The sequence below is a fragment of the Oryzias melastigma genome, linkage group LG7, assembly GCF_002922805.2.
Source record: "Oryzias melastigma strain HK-1 linkage group LG7, ASM292280v2, whole genome shotgun sequence".
NCBI classification, from domain to species: Eukaryota; Metazoa; Chordata; class Actinopteri; order Beloniformes; family Adrianichthyidae; genus Oryzias; species Oryzias melastigma.
In genome coordinates this window covers 18,206,322-18,224,568 of record NC_050518.1, presented here as the reverse complement: position 1 = coordinate 18,224,568, position 18,247 = coordinate 18,206,322, and the positions used below count along the sequence as shown (strand labels likewise).

General features: G+C 38.3%; 3 protein-coding genes across 3 annotated transcripts; 1 reads left to right on the top strand and 2 right to left on the bottom strand.

Annotated features, from left to right (window-relative positions):
- Window positions 1-3,059: 3,059 nt before the first annotated feature.
- Window positions 3,060-8,440, bottom strand: bin2a (bridging integrator 2a). The gene is made up of 13 exons (XM_024294027.2): window positions 8,207-8,440; window positions 6,421-6,518; window positions 6,255-6,335; window positions 6,067-6,121; window positions 5,884-5,978; window positions 5,660-5,755; window positions 5,440-5,547; window positions 4,780-4,865; window positions 4,612-4,687; window positions 4,460-4,542; window positions 3,807-4,365; window positions 3,684-3,732; window positions 3,060-3,596 (listed from the first exon to the last, which is right to left on the bottom strand). The coding sequence occupies exons 2-12, from the start codon at window positions 6,502-6,504 to the stop codon at window positions 3,685-3,687; spliced, it is 1,371 nt and encodes a 456-aa protein (XP_024149795.1). The 5' UTR covers window positions 6,505-6,518; window positions 8,207-8,440; the 3' UTR covers window positions 3,060-3,596; window position 3,684.
- si:ch211-210c8.6 lies at window positions 7,193-9,638 on the top strand. The gene is made up of 5 exons (XM_024294028.2): window positions 7,193-7,398; window positions 8,438-8,543; window positions 8,727-8,833; window positions 8,996-9,168; window positions 9,247-9,638. Exons 1-5 carry the CDS (start codon window positions 7,242-7,244, stop codon window positions 9,523-9,525), a joined length of 822 nt encoding a protein of 273 aa, XP_024149796.1. The 5' UTR covers window positions 7,193-7,241; the 3' UTR covers window positions 9,526-9,638.
- A 1,489-nt stretch (window positions 9,639-11,127) lies between these two features.
- racgap1 (Rac GTPase activating protein 1) lies at window positions 11,128-18,247 on the bottom strand (the record flags this gene model as incomplete). The annotated part of the gene is given in 17 exon segments (XM_024294122.1): window positions 11,128-11,976; window positions 12,112-12,211; window positions 12,296-12,422; window positions 12,830-12,962; window positions 13,272-13,377; window positions 14,166-14,364; window positions 14,793-14,888; window positions 15,014-15,178; window positions 15,338-15,480; window positions 16,141-16,258; window positions 16,367-16,444; window positions 16,662-16,715; window positions 16,814-16,883; window positions 16,980-17,122; window positions 17,225-17,427; window positions 17,532-17,622; window positions 17,991-18,247. Coding segments are annotated over 16 exon segments (1,896 nt in total). The 3' UTR covers window positions 11,128-11,900.

The following is an 18,247-nucleotide window of genomic DNA, read 5'->3' as shown; positions in this document are numbered from 1 at the left end:
AGCTCAAACTCTGTGTTTCTCAGCAATGGCCAAGAAATCTGATGGATCTAGACAAGATCTGCGTGGAGGAGTGGGCCAAAATCCATCCTGCAGTGTGCATAGATCAGGTGAAAAACTGCAGGACACCTTTGACCAATGTAATCCCAAAGGCTATTCTACCAAATATTAAGGATTTTCTCATGTGTCATAGTTATTTGCACCGGAAGCATACACATATATAAAAAAAAATTATGTCACATGTACAAGCTTTTTCCAATGTTTTTTATGTCAGCTCCTCATACAAAATAATAATAATAAAAGTCTAATTTTCTTTATATATGTCCTCCATCATCAGAAAAATGTTACAAGAAACACCAAAAAAATCTATTTCCATAGGAATGGGTCTTTAAATGTCGGGTTTTCTCTTCTCCCTGGAAGGAGACCCCACGCTGGTAGAGTAATCTCTTGTTACGCTTGACTCTTTTTGAGGCTATTCCTGTCAGATGTGTCACTTGGTGGATTTTTGTCTCATTATTGAGTCTTTAATCCCCTCATAGCTCGTGTTATCTTCTTGCGTGAGTCTCTTAGCTTTAAGCTGCTTTACTTTGTCTTGTCCATCTTTTGATCCTTCCTCATCTTTCTGTGTTTGTCTTTTCATGCTTGTCTTGTGCACAAATACGTCATTTTTTTTATATCTCAACTTTTTATGTGTCAAGATAATAAACTAAATCTTCTCATAGCCAACAAGACATACACATTTGGAATCAAGATTTTGAGCTGAATCCAGTGTGGGCCCTTAACCAATTCTACTCTCTACCTTTATGGCCACAAGGGTGCCCGGGTCTGGGTCTCCCTGCGCCTGTCCCCAGCCCAGATAAAATACAGGGTTGTGTCAGGTTTCTCTGAGAGGATATGATGAAAGGTCAACAACATCACTGGATTTAGACACAGTTTACATTTCTGTGAAAATTGGTAGTCTTGTTTTAAACTCAGGAAACATTATATTGTTGTTACAATGTGTGTTTTTGTTACCAAATGATTCAACATTTACAGGCAGTCTTTTTAAAACCCTAGAGGCTAGAAAACATTGCCCAACGTTTCACTCTTCAGGGCTGTCTCTGCCACGATAATCTGCAACTGTTTCAACATTTCTTTTCTGTAATAATGTTAGCATTCGGTGCAAACAGATAATTAAGAAGTTTTGTTTTCAGGAATTACACTTCTTCAGAATTCCCAGTGTTTTTCTCACAGTATCCCTCAAAATGAATCAGCTCTGCATTTTTTTCCTTTGGATTCTGCATTTTCTTGGCATTTCACTACAGAGTTTTCTTTAAAAGAATTATCTTGTAATTATAATAAATGCAGTTATCCAAAAGCTTCCCATAGCTCGTACTTGTTTTGATTTCATTCAGAAATAGATTAGAGTGGCCCACTTATTTCTCGTTGATTCATGATGCTATTCAGCTGTTTGCGTTCCATCCATCAGTAGACTCATTAGTTAGATCCAAAGTCCTGCCCCATCATCCAGGAAACTCTCTCTTCACTGAGCAATACCTTGCATTCGATTCTATTTCCTAGTTCCAACTAATTGCGTCTATGGCTTGAAACTCTTATACTCTTATACTTGGGTCTTATACAGTTGTTGTCGGGTTATCCACCTGTTAACATGCTATCCACCTGTTAGCATGCTATCCAGCTGCTAGCATGCTATCTGGCTATAAGCGTGTTATCCACCTATTAGCGTGCTATCCAGCTGTTAGCGTGAAATCCAGATATTACTGTGCTATCCAGCTGTTAGCATGCTATCCAACTGCTAGCATGCTATCCATCTAATAGCATGATATCTAGCTGTTAGCGTGCAATCCAGATATTACTGTTCTATCCAGCTGTTAGCATGCTATCCAACTGTTAGCATGCTATCCAGCTTTTAGTATGCTATCCAGCTGTTAGCATTCTATCCAGCTGTAAGTGTATATCCAGTTGATAGCATGCAATCCAGCCGTAGCTACTTTCTAATAACAATAAAATCATCAAAAAGAAGACTAAAGTTCCTTTTTGCTACAGCACTTAAAGATCCACCCCATTGAAAATTGTGTTTTTAGTGTTTTTTGACTTGATGTAGGACGTATATTTAGATTAAAACTGTATCTTCTGAGCATTTCTTTATTCATACTGTGTTGAATCATGAGCAGACAAAAAGTGTAGTTTGAAAAATCTTATCGCCGCTACGTACAAACACCAATAAGCAGGACACAAGCTTTCTGCTCCGCTCCACTCCTATGCGTGCACTTGAACACACATAGCTTCATGTACGTCTTAGTTTTCCTCATCTGAGCTGGAACCTGATTCAAAAGTGTGTCTTCAATATTGCTCACCATTTTTGTTCCATCGCTAATGTTAGCATGGGGTTGTGAGTAAGCAAGCGTGAGAGAGAGTAAATAAAAGGATGATGGGAAGTGGGAGCACACTTACTCGATGCCAAAAGTCTGTAACTCAGAGGCAAATTTCTAACGAACCCCTGTTGCTCTGCATAAGCTATGTCCTAAAAATAAAGACAGTTTTTTAATTCTGTCTAAAAATGGAATAATCATAAATAAAAGACTTCTGAGAACACTTTTACAAGAGATCAGAAGATGACAAGAGTGGATTTTTAATGACATTTTAATTAAAAAAAAATGTTTTTCATTCTATGCCACATTTTCAAAATTGACAATCTTCTTAGGTCTTGTTTTTTAAGTGCAGTCAGACACTGAGAAGAGGATGTCTGCTCAACATGAAATTTGGCATCCACTGGGACTCTGTTCATTTCCATTTTGACACAAAAATTACACAAACAGGTTGGACTGTTGTGGCCATTATCAGCACCACTAGGGGCCTAAATTATATTAACTGGAAAAGCTCATTCCATGTGCAAGTTTTTGGTTTAAACTGTAATAAACACAAACTAATCATTATCAACTAAACAACAACTTTTTTATATGGTCAGCATTCACAAATTGAATTAAGCTCAAATTTTGGTCTGAGTGAGAGCTCTTCATTTTTTCCTATCATTGTCAAAGACACTGAGAGACACCAAAAACTTCAACTAAAGCATTTTTAATTGCTTATTATACACAGATTTCATTACATAGACAAAATTCAAATTAAGTTCAAATTTGATTGTTAGTTTTTTTCCTATTAGTGTTGAATCTTCACTATTTGATCAAAGAACACATCAAACACATTTAGCTTCCCCTTTTTTGCCCCAAAACGTTGGAAAAAATATAATAAAATTAAGTTAAAAATAGAAGACAAATGGAAAAAAGTTAAACTGGAGTGTAGCTGAGGACGTCAACGCAACATACCAGTGTACAGTAGCTTGTTGACGCCAGTTCTTAACAGTGTAAACCCATTCAAAATTTATTGACTGAATAACCTACTAAGTTAATCCATCTTGCTATAAAAATACAAACTGATTTCCTTAAAAACAGTGAACGGAGGTGATTTCATTAACAGATAAATGAGAAAGCAGACAGCAGCAGTCTTGAGTCCACCGTCGTGAGTGGGGCTGGGCTCACATTCTTTTCTCTCCAGCAGCTGTCGCCGTCAGTCTCTGTGTGCTGATCATTTCAGGCATTCTAAAATTCACAAAAAAACACAACGTGGTCAACCCACAAACAACCAACGCTAACAGATAGGTGGGAATAAAAAAAAGAGGAGAAAACCTTATACGTCTGTGCTTTTAGAGTCCACTTGTTTTTCTGCAGAAGCCTCCTAAAACAGAAGAGACGAGTTTGAAAGAGTGGAGTCATGACCAGCTTCAGCTGTGGTTTATTCGTAAAACAAACCTTGTGAGGAATGCTCAGGTCTGTTGTGTCAGCGCCGCTCACAGCACCATTCTCTAGTCCGTTTGGTTTCGGGGCGTCAGAGGTCACGGGGCTCTCGTCTTCCTCCTCGATGTGCAGCTGCCCGTCGGCGGCTGCAGACAGCTGGAGCTCCAAGCTCTCCGAATCGCACGTGTTGTTAAGTTCAGAGCTGCTGTCACTCGGTGGAGCTTCTTTTTGATTCGACTCTTTCAAGTCCTTCTCATCTTTGGCCTGACTTTCGGCCTCGCCGAGCTTCGGGTTGTTTTCCGGCCTCCCTGTTGCAAGATCTTCGGTGTTGTGCTTCTGGCTGTGGCAGGACTCCGCGTCCAGCTCCCTGGACTCAGACAGGGTTTTGTCTGGTGATGAAGAGGAGACTCCAAGGAGGCTGCTCTCTCTGGACAGAGTGCCGGAGCGAGGTTTGTCCGGAGACCTAAAGCTGTGCCTCTGCATAGTTATGGGGTTGTAGTTTTTATGATACTCAGAAAAACTGGCTTTCCAAGCCTTGGGGGACATCAGAGACCGTCTTTTCAGTGAGCCATACCTAAGATAGCAAGAAAAAGAATGCAAGTGTTTGTGGAGTCCTCAGTTTTGATGAGCTATTACCCAAAAAATTAAAGTGGAAAGGAGAATCGTACTTCTGCATCCCTCTCAGAGCAAACCCTTTGTCTGGATGCTGAGCCTGGAGCTCCTTGACCACATTCTGTAAACCCAGATTGAGCTGAAAGAGAAGACACACAATCAGAAAAAAATCCTAAGATGATTGATTTTCCATGTCGGGGAACCGTACCGTGGTAAGTTCCTTATAGAAGATGTCTCGTAAATTTGACAGAGCTGAGAAGACGGTTACATAGCATCCGACACGGCTTAGGGGAGAAAAAAAGTACAAAAAAACAGTTAGAACAAAAACATTGTCACGACAATCCCAAAGTGATAGACAATAGTTGTGAGGACTGACCTGTCGTAAAGAGTGGGCAGCTCCTCCTTCAGCTCACTGTTGATGCCGTCATAGACAAGTTTGGCAGCTTTCATGTCTTCTTTTGCCTGCAAAGGAAGAATATCTGACCTATAAATTCACAAAAATTGGACAAAAAAGTAGAAAATCATAAAAAAATGTATTAATTTTCATAATTCCATTAAAAAATATATCTTTCAAATAGTATAGATTCAGGATCTGCTGTTTAATTGATTTCAAAATTGTTAATTTTGACTTAAATTGGGGTTCTAGCTCATAAAACTCACAAAAAACAGATTTAAGAAAATTATAATAATGTGGAGGAATCTCCAGATTTTCCAGAAATTAATGTTTTAAACTGAGTTTCACAATTAATCATCAACCAAATGCAAAGGCACCTGAACAGGTTCCTCAAATTTTTGATTCAATATGGGGAATACGTCAGATTTGACAACTATAAAAGACCATCTTTAATCCCCTCCACGGTCTGTGTCAGGGATAGGCAACTCCAGGCCTCGAGGAGTGCAGTGTCTCATGACTGATTACCTGGTTCAGGTGTGTCCAGCCAATTAAAACATGTCAGGAATTACAGTGAATTATAGAAATGAATACAATTTTCAGGAAAATCTAATATTTTTGGAAATGGTCTGTAGGTTAGGTGACCTTGTTGATCTTGACGTCATCTTTCTTCTTAGCCGTCTGCAGGGCCTCCAGGTGGTGAAGGGAGGAGTCGTAATCAACCAGTTTCCTTCCCCTCTTTGCCACTTTCTCCTGCAGAACGATACAAAATATTGGACAGGGGTTTGCTCCATATACAGGTGTGCTTTGTTTGGTGTGTTTGCCCCGAAGCCTTTTCACTTCTGCTTTGTTTGCTTCTGCTCACCTTGACATCCGGGAACTGGCTCACATAGCACTCCATGGTGCGCACGGCCTGATCGAGCAGCTTCACCTCGAAGTCATTCCACAGGAGATCCTCTCCCTTCAACAAAAAATTACAGATGTGGCTTTAATTATGCAAAACTGTAAGAAAATTATGTGATTATCTTTTTTTTCTGAATGCAATGTTCTTTTTTATTTTATGTTATATATATATATATGTATTTTTACCTCCACAATGGCTCCCAAATCCTCTTCCCCAACCCAGTCGGATTCATAAACGTCAAATAAAGATTGAGAAAGACGCCTGGAAGCTTCACGCATGTCTGTGAACAAGGAGAACTGTCTATGTGAGACCTGCAGAGGGCACAAATCCACAACTCTAGAGCATCTGAAAGCTGTTTTTTTTTTTACCTCTCACTGCATTAACATAGTTCCTTAAGTCCTTATATATCCGGTTACCATCAGTCTGTAAATACAGGAGAAGCTTATAGTTAATATCTGCACACATATTTAAACAGGAGTGAAAGTTTTCCAGCCTAAACTCTCAGCTTTTCAGAAGAGTTTCGACAGCTTTGATTCTCATTCATGAGGATAATTACCTGTTGATCATAAAAAATTTGGAGTAATTGCTCAAAGTGATCATCTCTGGTTTCTATTGACTTCCCCAGCCTCTGTAGAACCTGCAGAAAACATTTTTTTTAAAATCCAGGTCTTAATTTACTTTTTTTCTATGATTTAAAACAATTCTGAACACAAACTGTGAACCTTTTCTTTGCCTCTGCTCAGCTGTCTTTGGACTTTTTTTGCAAAGTCACCAGAAGTGCTTTTTGGACTTGTGCTTTCTGCCATCCTCAGTCTTGTCTCTGTTTTAATAAATAAACAGATTAAAACAACAGTTTTCATTGCAATATTTCCACATTTTTATTGCACATGATTGATTGAAAGAATAAATGTATTTAGATTTTGCTCATGTGCACGCATAATCACACACAAAATGATACGGTCACAACACTCCTTCATTACAAAACATAAGAATTAGTTAGTTTTTAATATGTCAAAATCAACATTTCCTCTAAAACCTCAGTAATAAACAATCCAATAATAAAATATTGTCTTGAAAGCATCACAAAAAGGATATTTTCATGTAGAACTGTTATTACTGTTGCTGATAAAATGCTCCACGTTGTTTGAATAATTTTTCTGTTTTGGAAACAATTTGTTTTTAACTTTATATTAACCATAAATGTTCTTAGCATGAAAATCATATTTAATATAGCCACAAAAGACGTACAGAAAAAAATGCAATATAATTATTGCATGTTTATCTTGAATAATAAATAAATACATAAATAACAATTGAATGATTACCAATATAAAATTCTATTTCTTGTGCATATATCATATAAAAACTAAATTGACTGGTCAAACTTTAAATAATTTTTTGACGTAGTTTTCTGTGTAGTAATCTGATTACACAGGTCAGGTGGACTTTAGAAACCTAGCACGAACTACAACTCCCAGAATTCCTGCGTAAGTCCGTGTTGAACTTTATTCGAATAGTTTGAATTCGTGGAGGAGTGGCTGTTATGAGCAGCCCCCAGACGGCAGAGCTGCTCTCCGGACTGCACGACTGGATCATGGGGAGCACCGTGGCCAAGTGTGCCGTCGCCGACCTGGGGATCCAGTGGGTCGGCTGGGCTCTGGCTGCAGCCTTTAAAACCGAGAAGTTTTACGACCTCGCAGGTAAAGTCCACAGCCATTACCTTCACGTTAATTGCACACGGTTTACGTTGAGCTTACTTTATGGGAAATAATTACAATTTATCGAGTAAAAAATGTATTATTTCGGTAATTGGGCATTATCCTTATATAATTGTTAGTTTTTTGCACAGCCATATAGGTGGTTATTAAATCTGCATTATCTAAGAGCTTTGTTGTGAAACAAGAGCGGTTCCTGACTGCGCATGCGCGTACAGGGCCTTACCCAGGAAATTTGGCGGCTCGTTATTAAACGTGTTTGCCCCCCATTACTAAAGGCTTAGTCTCAAAATTGTTGCAACCACTTTGTACAAGTGCAAGTAAATCTTTAAAAAGTTGAAAAAATATGTCTGTAAAAAAAAAGTGAAGTTATTTTTATTTTAACTAATTTAAAGCAGTTAAATTACTCTCTGAACTAGCAACAAAAAATAAGTAATTTCTGTTTCCTGACATGTTTTATTTCATTTTTCTAGTTCTTTGCAAATGTTTTACTTACATTAAATCATTTTTTTAAAATGTGATGCTTCCTAAAGTAACTTTTAGGTTTTAAACGAAAACTTTTTTTAAAATTGGTTAACTTATAATTGAATCACTGGTAAAACAATAGAACACTTTCTTGATAGGAGAATCCTAATGCCTGCAGTTCTATTGTCCAGCTTGTGCGAGGTGAGCTGAGTACACAGTCAATAAATGTTTCTCAGATTTATAGATTATAAAATGAAGGATCTTCTGGTGTCGTTACAGCTTAATTCTTTTTCTAGTTATTTTCCTCTTGAAGAATGGTGCGGCTCACCTGTAAATTACAGCGGTAGATAATTTTCTTCTTAAATTTCCCCAAGTGCTCGGTCCCACACTTCTTCTTTCTTGTCCTGCTCTGGTTCTCCACTCTGCGTAGCTCCTGTATGTTTTTACCCTTGAACTTTGGAACCAAATGTCTGCAGTATCCAAAGTAAAAGATTTATTGGACACACCTTTTCCGCTCCTATAAGCCAGCTTCCATGAATCTTTATCTGTCTTATTGCAGGCTCCGGTACGTTTATACTGCTCGCTCACCTGAGCCGCATCTGGGGAGGAGCTAACCATACCCGTCAAAAGGTGCAGACGGGGTTGGTGACGGCATGGGGACTCAGGTAAGCGGCCCTGACCCCAAACATTATAAAATCCAACCAAGGCGAGGAGGAGAGTTTTCGTTGGGTCCTTCTTCCAGAGGTCAAAAGAGTAACTAATGAATGTAAAACCTCAGCCAGGTCACTCCGGTTAATGAATAATGTGCTGGTTAATGTGAACGCGGGTTAACCGTGCCCTCTCTGTAGGCTGGGGACGTTCCTGTTTCTGCGGATCTTGAAGGACGGTCATGATCGCAGGTTTAACAATGTCAGAGAGAGCCCGGGGACTTTCTTCGTATACTGGACGGTTCAAGGTTGGTGGAAATGACTGCCTTGTGTTACCAAGCACGTGCCCCCGGGAAGCCATTATTAATCACTGTCTTGTTTAGAAATACATTTGTGCTGAGAGCAGGAATGGTTATTTACTTTTATTTTATGGAGATTAAAGCATTCTGCTTATTTTCGATTTCCTTCAGCCGTGTGGGTATTTATGACCCTGCTGCCAACCCTCATGCTGAACAGCGAGAAGCGTAATGTGCCTCTGGGGGCCAGGGACTACATCGGCTGGACTGTGTGGGGTCTTGGCTTCGCTACAGAAGCTATTGCTGACCAGCAAAAGTGGCTTTTCAAGCGAGACCCAGATAATGCTGTAAGTTTAAATTCCTCTTATAAATTTTTAACAGCAGAGACGCCTAACGAGCAGCTGTCCTTTCCTGCACATCTCCAGGGGAAGTTCATTCAGAGTGGGCTGTGGGCCTACAGCAGACATCCCAACTATTTTGGAGAGATCCTGCAGTGGTCTGGGCTCTGGCTGTCGGCCTCGTCGGTGATGAAGGGACCTCAGTATCTGAGCGTGGCGTCGCCGCTGTTCGTCTGGTTCCTGCTGAACTACGTCAGCGGGATTCCAATCCTGGAAAAGCAAGCCATGAAGAAGTGGGGATCGGATCCAGCCTTCCAAGAATACATCAAAAACACTCCTGTTCTCTGGCCGTGGCCAAAGTTTTGATATTTCCTCTTTTTGTTTCCATCTGTCCAACACAAACTGCCCCCTTTGTAATTTTGTGCACAATTAATTTCACCAAATGACAATGTTTACATAATAAAACTTAGCGTACTTCATGTTTTTGTCCATTTCTATTTCCAGTGATATTATGGAGTCAGGCTCTGTAGAGCTGGAACAACCTAGCCTCAGGGGTTTGCAACCTTTCACAATAAAAGACTCATTTGGACCAGTTTCTTACTAACCAAAACCCAAGTAGAGCAGCAAAGTCCCCCTTCATGCTTAGAAAAATACACATTATTGATTTATTAAGGCATTCATTTGTAAAATGTAACTTTTCAAAATTCACACTGATCAAATTATAACAGGGTTATATTTTTACTGCTGTAACTTCTTTACTTTTGCCAGGAGTACATCCATGTTCCTTTCAAAATAAAATCTACCGTGTGTCAAATAAGATCCTCCTGCCACAGCAGATTTACTTAAATTAAAATTACAAAAAAAAGTGAAGTAAAACATGTGGCATTTTCTATCATTACAGATGAACAAAGTAGATTAAACATTTTACCCTCATTTTGCTCAGTTATCTGACATGTTAAAAATCTAAACATAAATGACAAAACTTAAAAAAATCCAAAACTACAAATCCATTATTTATTTATTGCATTTTTCTTCAAAGCCAAAGAGCCACATGTTGCTCCAAAGCCTTGACCCAGTCAAATTACTTAACATCTTTTACATCACAAATGCAAATTAGAAGAAACAATTCCTGCTTTTGATGAGTAAAAACTTCCAAAGCATTTTAGATTTTCTTTTCATTTTATTTATTGATCATGGGACACGCCCATTTATGGTCAAAGTCCATCAAAATTTTATTTGTAGGAGTTTTAAAGAAATCAGCAAATACAACTTCATTCTATAAACAGTAAGTGAAAAAAATCTCATAAATTCAAACTCTTTAATATGACTTCTAAGTTTAGTGCATCTGATCATGTATTCTGAACTGTAAATTCAGTTCACATTTGATCCATCAGGTTGATTTTAGTGTTAGAAACAGACAAATTAGATTTATTCAAAATTATTTTTAAAGATTTCAAAATACTACCCAGAATGCAGCACTGATTAATGCAAATTAAGATAGCTTTTTCTGTATTTTAATCTTATAAAGAAAATGTTTTTTAAACACAACTTTTTTCCTGTTAGCAAAATCAAATGAAGCCCTTGGGGCTGTACATGGTGTAGTGGTTAGCACCATCACCTCACAGCAAAATATCCAGGTGTGAATCCTAGTTGGGGTATTTCTGTGCGGAGATTGCATGTTCTCCTCCTGCATACACAAGTTTCCTTGCACATTTCCAAAACATGCTTCCTGTTATTTGAGGTCTCTAAATTGACCAGAGATGTGAATGGACGTGCAACAGACTAAAAATCTACTGTGAAGCCAACAGTAGCTAGGATAGGCTCCAGCAACCCCCATGACCCCAAAGGAACACAGCAGGTTCTTAAAAAAATAAAAAAATGGATGGATGGAATCTTGCAATTATTTTAAACTTTTGAAAAACATAAAAAAAAGCATTAGGTGCAGAAAAAAACAGGAGACATGGAGGCTAGGGTCTGAAATGTATTTATAAGTTACATGCATTTTAGAGAGCAGACTGTTTAAAACCTGTTGATTAACAACCAAATAATGCCTCAATGACCGAACTGGCTTAAACAAAATAATTGCCTTTTCCATGGGATTCCTCCAAATCAGCCGCCCACAGTACAAACATTACAAGGAGAAATAAACACCAGAGGAGGAAGATGAAGCTAATGTCTGGCCTGCAGTGCAAACATTTAAGTTTTTTTGGCCATTTTCTGGGACAAAAATAAAAATGCCCAGCTCACAAAAGAAACCTACTGGAGGTCCAAATGTGGATGCATGACAATAGTTTTTGAGTAAATAATTCTAAAAGCATTTTCATAACAAATCACTGGCTAAAGAGGACAATCCAAATGAACAAAAAAAAGTAAGAAATACAAACATCGAAACAATTAAATCATGCACATTCGATTACTTCCATAATGAAATGCCAAAAAAGTGACGTCTTCAGCTTCTGAGTAAGACATGAGCTGAAGAACTGAAATGTTTGCATATGGAAGCTGTGGATACAGTACATTAATGGACAAACGCATCTCCTTGAAAATGGTACATTCCTGTGTGTTCTGACCTGAAGTGAAACTTCTTCACCGTTGAGCAAATGCAACAACGGTAATGGTGTGCTGGTGTGTACGGATAAAACTTAAACTTAAAAAAACACAAAACAATCAAAATCCACAATTCAACATGTTTTGAAACAAAGTTTTTGTAAGAAAAGCCGATCCGTTTATTGTGTTGTGTCTTATTTGAGGAGTGGAGAGGAGAAGAACTTTCCTTGGTGAGAAAACCCAACAGCCGATTTGCTTTTACTGCCAAATCTGGAAAAAAAAAAAGAAAGAAAAACGGCGAGAACAATTAAGTTAATGACCAGGAATGGCGGCTATTAAAAAATAGTTTAACAATAGGAAGAGGAGAGTCCAAGCTGGGCGGCAGCAGACATTTGATCCGTTTACCTGGGAGTCAGCGTGGACCTCATGCGCTGACTCAACGAGCTGGAGGAGGGGGTTTTGCTTAGCTGGTGCTCTGGAGTGGTCAGAGGTCCGAGAATGCTCACTGTGACAAGACAACCACAATCAGTAACTTAGACTCCGCCCTCATTCGCCGTGATCCGACAAAAACGCAGGGAGGGGGACCTACTTCTCTCGGGGGTGGCGTAGCAGTTGGCGTTCTCGATGATCAGTTGATCCAAGTTTGGCTGTTCGGTCTCTGATATCACAAACTGAGCCCAGTAATCGACCGGCAGACTCAGCAGCCGCTCAACAACCTAAAAAAAAGATTAATCATAAAAACTTCAAAGAATTTTGAAGTTACAGAATTTATGCCTATATAGAAATACATAAAATCAGATTTGATAAGTTTTATTTAAGTCTATGAATGATCAAAATGACATTTTAGGCTATCATGAAATATTTTCAATATAAACCCTTATCAAAAAGTACCTTATTGATATTTAATTTACATTTTATTAATAATAAACGCAGATGTGCTTTAGATTTTTTTCCAACTAACATGCATTTCCTTTTGGTACCAAAATAAAAGCACTTCAAAGGTTTAAAATAGCTGACAAAGGTACAAATGGAGATGAAACACGAATACTTCATCTTATAACCGGTCTCACTGATGTCTACAGTAAAGTGAGACATTAAATAATGAAATCCGCTTAGGACTTACTTTAGGCTGTCGTTTGGTATCCTGCAGAATCGTCATTGGGTCTGGGTTGGGAACTGCATGGCCAACAAGGGTTGGTCCAAAAACCCGAGCCAGGTTACTGATGTCCATCTTGGTGTCCAAACTGTCTGCAACTCTGCAAGAAATCAGACTCTAATGAGCACGACTAAAGACGATACAAGCAAAAACAGTCTTAATGCAAATGAAGCACATGTTTTTAGACACTAAATAGTTGCTCCATACGAAAAACAGATAAATTCTTATCAAAATTAGTCTTTATCCTGACCATCTTTAGTTTGAAATGTTATTTTATCGTGCAAAAAATGATCAATTTTCAACATCAAATTAGTGAGTTTACAGATAAATATACTACCAAAAGTATTTATTCACCAAACCTGAATGTTACTGCGTTGCCTTTGGAGGAGAAAGAGGGGGAGGAGCTTACCTTTGCAGGTGAAGGACCAGGAAAGCCAGCGTGTCTCTGTTAGGCTGCGGTAGCTCGGTGATTGTTTGGTACATGAGAGCTTTACTGTTGTCGTCGTCCGAAACTTCTGCAGAAGAACAAAAAGATGTATAGATTTCATGATTTGAACTTTTAGCAACTGAGGGGGGAAAAAAAACAGAGAAACTATTACATGGAATCTAAGTCAACACTGGAGCTAAATTATTTCAAAAGAATTGTATTAATTCGACAAAGTTAATAAAACTTTACTTTAGCAGATTTGATTAATATAATCCAAGAATCAAATTTCCACTTAAATAATTTTTGGTGTTTGTTCAAATAAAAAACAGCTTTAAGTTAGCTTTTATTAGTACTACAGAGATCTGTTCGCGAAAATTTAAGTCTGGATGTTTGCAACGTTTGAGATTGCCAATTTGTGATCTCTATAAATATAATAAAGTGTAGTAAAAATATTAAAATGCAGAATAATTCTAGTTTTTAAGCATATACACTTCAGTGAAAGCGCTACTGTTGCAGGAAGTAAATAAAACTTCAAAATAAAGTCTCAGTGGAGGTTCTTATTTTCAAAGTAAAGCATCAAGAGTTAATGGCACACAAAAAATTAGACTAAAGTTCAGTTACAAGTTCTGAAACGTGATTTTGTTTGGAATTCAGTCAACAATTAGTATATTTATAAATGTAAAATGAAATTGAGATTAAGAAAATACAAAAATCTTGTGATCAATGACGTGACATCATTTCAAGCCATACCGGAATCCATTTGTTATGGGATTAAATTTATATTTTCACGCTACATATTTTTTTTCAGGTATGTTTTCAAATAATAAACTTGATTTCTTATTAAGGTGTATCCACTAGAGGCTCGTGCAGATATACCGGCGGCATCCATGAAAGCTCGGTTGAGGTGGAAGGTAAGAAGAGGCTCCTTCAGGTTCCTCAGAAAGTCCTTCAGGAGGCCCGTGATGGCGTGGATATCGTCCACCTTGCTGAGCACAGGAACGGTTTTACTGCGGAGAAACTTCTCCTTCAGCTCCTTTACCGTCCGATCGGCACCAGACAGCCGGTACAAGCCAGCCTGCAGAGGAGAGACAAAGAAGTAATCAACCACACATACCAGTCAATTGAGAAGAATTTCAAGAGGAATCAAAAAATTGTTTTTATGAATCCTTTCTTCTGGTTTTATTTTTTTTAATCACAGGAAACAGAATCATCTTCCACAATTATTCATTTGAAGACCTTGAAATAAGTACAAATTTTCACCCAAAACTATAATTTAGGAGGAATTTTCAAGAAAGTCAGAGTGGAAACTTTTTTAAATTGTCAAAACACAGAAAAAAACTTGTCAAATTAATAAAAAATGTAAAAATTAAATATAAATAAAATAAAAAAAGTTGAATATGGGCCTTTTCTATAGTCCAGTTCCATATTTATTATCTAAAAACAGATGATTCTTCTATCGCTTTTTCTTCAGAGCTTTTATGATGAGAAAACTACATAAATCACCTCATGCAGGCCTCTTTGTTCAATCTCACTGATGCAGTGGACCACGAGGGAAGGAATCATTGGTGAAGAGTCTGGAACGTAGTCTGAAAGGACGCCCTGGAAAATACATATATTATTTTTAAAATTGTGTAAAAAGTAAGAAAAAAGAAAAAAAAAGAACAGATGGAGAAGCCTGTTTTTTTTTTTTACAAAAATAGCTCATTAAAAATGTAATCACGCACTTCTCCAATTTTGACTGGCGTGCCTCCCAGATTGGGGATGCATGGGAGGGGACACCGCTCTCGACATTCAGGGTGCGACACCACCCGGCAGTCCCGACACTTCAGCGAGATCTTGCCAAACTTGATCCTTTTTCCACACGGCACGCAGGATTCAGGCTTAATGACCTAAAAAAAACAAAATTAAACGGAAGCTTTAAAAACTTTATTCAAAAACAGAGGCATTTTTAGGTGTATTTAAATGACCAGAAAACACAATAATTTCAACAATTAAAAATCCATGTGTTGTTCAAAAACAAAACAATGGAACTGTCCTGCAGTACTTACGGTTTTAGAGACAAACTCATGCGGACGGACGGCTCCCTTGCTCTGTGGAGTGCTGGGCTCGGCTCTGGGGTCTCCATCGGGGTTAGCCGGCGCTTTAAAAACGTCCTCAGACCTGAGAGATTCAGAGTCCTCCTGGATGGCAGCTGAACAAGACAAAACAGTTTGAAGGCAATAAAAATGCTGCAAAACCTTGAAAATCTTTAGATTATTTCCCTCTTAAGATAAAATCAGCTGTTTTGTCTCAGCAAATTATTTCTTTATAGCTTTATCGGAAGATCTGCACTTTTGGGATCCACAATTCTGACCAGAACAAAGGAAATACAGAAGAAAAAAAAATGTGATTAACGGTTGGAAAAATTGGCTTTCAACAATTGCAGGAAAAAATGATGATCATATGATGGTGATCGTGGTTCCTCAAAAACAGCGTTTGTGCTTTACCAGTGTCCCCCACCATCCCAGAGATGCATCTCAGTAAAACAGCTTTGAAAAATAATAATTTTATAGAAAAGCATATTAGGTGGCAGCTTTAAGAAAACACTTTTGTCAATTGTGGTGATCTTTACATCACCTTGTAAATGCAAAAAATGAATGTTTTAGACAGGAAATGACCAAAACTTGAGTGTCATTCATCATATCAATAATCCATCCTGAACTTGAATGCACCAAAGTAGCAAAATGCCTTGAAAGCAATTACTCTTAAAGATATTTGTGACTTTAATCACTTACAATCTAATATAAATAACTTATTTACTATTTTTTCTGCCAAAAAATGCACATATATAGAATGTAAGTGAGAATCCTACCCGTCTTTCTCCTGCTTCGAGTCCAATACGGAACAGTTTCAATGGTAGAAACTGCCTCCACAGGCCCCCCGTTCGCAGGGACGGTGACAGTTGTTGTTGTGACGAGGGTCTCATTGGCCTAAAAAAAACAAAAATCAATATTCACACAAAACAAAATGCAAGAAGAAGTATTTGTTACCATCTTCCAGCAGCTTCACTCATAATATCAAAGAGAAAAAGGACCAACCCTTTCTGCAGCTCTGCCTGTAGATCGAGACCTTTTAGCAGATGATGGAGGTCCATCCACTTGATTTCTTGAGGAGCGCTGAAATGAGGAGACATCTTTAGTTCAAATGAACCAAAACTTCCTTTTTAAAAACATCCAATTGAAACATTACATCCATACATAACCCCCCCAATATCTGGACATGTGTACATGAGTATTTTTGTACTGATGTGAGTTTAAATCTGCATGTTGCATATTTTTAAATCAACCTCTCATTACAGGTGTGCTTTTAAATAAAGATTAATATTGTTAATACCCTTTTTTCTCGTTTCTTGAGGCGCACTGTCCTCACCGCGGAGGAGTCCCAGTCCTGCCAAACATCAAAAGACAGGAGGTCAGATTCAACACAGAAGAGATCAGCATCATGACTTTAATCCGAGGTGACGGTGAAGAAAATAAACTACTTACAAGAGAGTCGTCGGTTTTGTCATAGCTGATATCTGACAAGATAGAGGCGGACTCATCTATGGTCACGAGTCTGTAAGAAAGGCAAACACATACGTAGAATATAATGTATTCACACATGTGTCTGTCCTTCTAAATCATTTTGAAATCATAACTATGAACCTCTCACCTTCGACTGGAATTCAGGTTGGTCGCCCCTTGACCGTTAGTGTGAAGGAACGCCAGCGCAGATCGCTGCTCCGCACTCAGCTGGATGCTGTTGGAGGACCCCTCACTGGTCAAAAGTTCCCGGATCAACTGAATTTGACGGTCCTGCATTCCAAAAAAGGCAAGCCCATCTTTAAAATCTTTGTTTTTTAAACGAGGTGGCCGTGAACGCATCACACCAAAAGGATGCAGCTTGATTTAACACACCAGAGAGTCGCAGTCGGACTCGGCCTTCTGCCGCCGCCGGATCTCCACGTCGACTTGGTTGCGGGCGTGTTTCAGTTTGACCTCCAGCGCCCCCCTCTCCATCTCTGCGGTTCTCAGCATCTCCTTGATGGCCCCCAGCTCCTGCTCGGTGTTCAGCCATTTGCGGCGGCAGTCATCAAAGTTTCGAGCCATCTGAATGAAGTCTGAGAGAGGAGGGGTAGAGATCCATTTAATAATAATAATAATAATAATAATAATAATAATAATAATGTACCGTGAGTTCTAAAAACAATAAGTGATAACTTACTGGGCTCAATGTTGTCATTGAGAAGGTCAATCTGAGTCCTCAGCTTATCAAAAAAGCCTTGAAGGCTGAACGCCGAAGTGTCCATGGTTTCCTGCCATAAAAAATAATATATTTATTAAATAATATTAAAAATAGTAGCTTTAAGTAGTGACTTTAGTGCTTTATTCATGTTTTAAATTACTATTATTAAATACTTTTTTGTATACAGATGCAAAATATGTGCAAAATGTGTATATAAGTACTACTGTACATGTAAGTATGTTTTACCTGTTTGCCACTACCACAGTTTATATTTTATGTAAGTTTTCTTACAATAAAATAGTTTAATTTTAACGTTCTATTCGCTCATAAACACTAACAGTGGTATCACTACCGAACGAAACGGCAGTTTTAGCTAACAGTTTTCTCAAACTCTACGGCTAACACTGGTATTTCGCATAAACACAGTTAGCGACTTACCTGGAGGAATGGAAGACTCTAGAAATGCCAAAAGATTTGTTCTTTTTTTTTTTTTAGTTACTGAAATGTTCTTTTTCTTTTCCTTGCGAAGCGGTTAACTGCTTCACCCTCATCCTTCAGCAGCCAACGCAACATCGAGCGCGTAGCATTTCAAATTTCGCCGCTAGCCAATCGGTGAAGTACACTGTGGGGCGCACTTCCGGTTGTGTCCTTAGCTGTCTTTTCAAAATAAAACTACAGAAAGCAGAAGCAAACAA

Bases quoted from the DNA above. Each gene is read 5' to 3' on its own strand.
- bin2a (XM_024294027.2), bottom strand. From the start codon at position 6,504: ATGGCAGAAAGCACAAGTCCAAAAAGCACTTCTGGTGACTTTGCAAAA. The intron at 6,122-6,254 runs GTAATTATCCTC...CTGTATTTACAG, and splicing joins AAATTTTTTATGATCAACAG to ACTGATGGTAACCGGATATA. The intron at 5,548-5,659 runs GTGAGCAGAAGC...ATCGTTCTGCAG, and splicing joins GCCAGTTCCCGGATGTCAAG to GAGAAAGTGGCAAAGAGGGG.
- si:ch211-210c8.6 (XM_024294028.2), top strand. From the start codon at position 7,242: ATGAGCAGCCCCCAGACGGCAGAGCTGCTCTCCGGACTGCACGACTGG. The intron at 7,399-8,437 runs GTAAAGTCCACA...GTCTTATTGCAG, and splicing joins GAAGTTTTACGACCTCGCAG to GCTCCGGTACGTTTATACTG. The intron at 8,834-8,995 runs GTTGGTGGAAAT...GATTTCCTTCAG, and splicing joins CGTATACTGGACGGTTCAAG to CCGTGTGGGTATTTATGACC.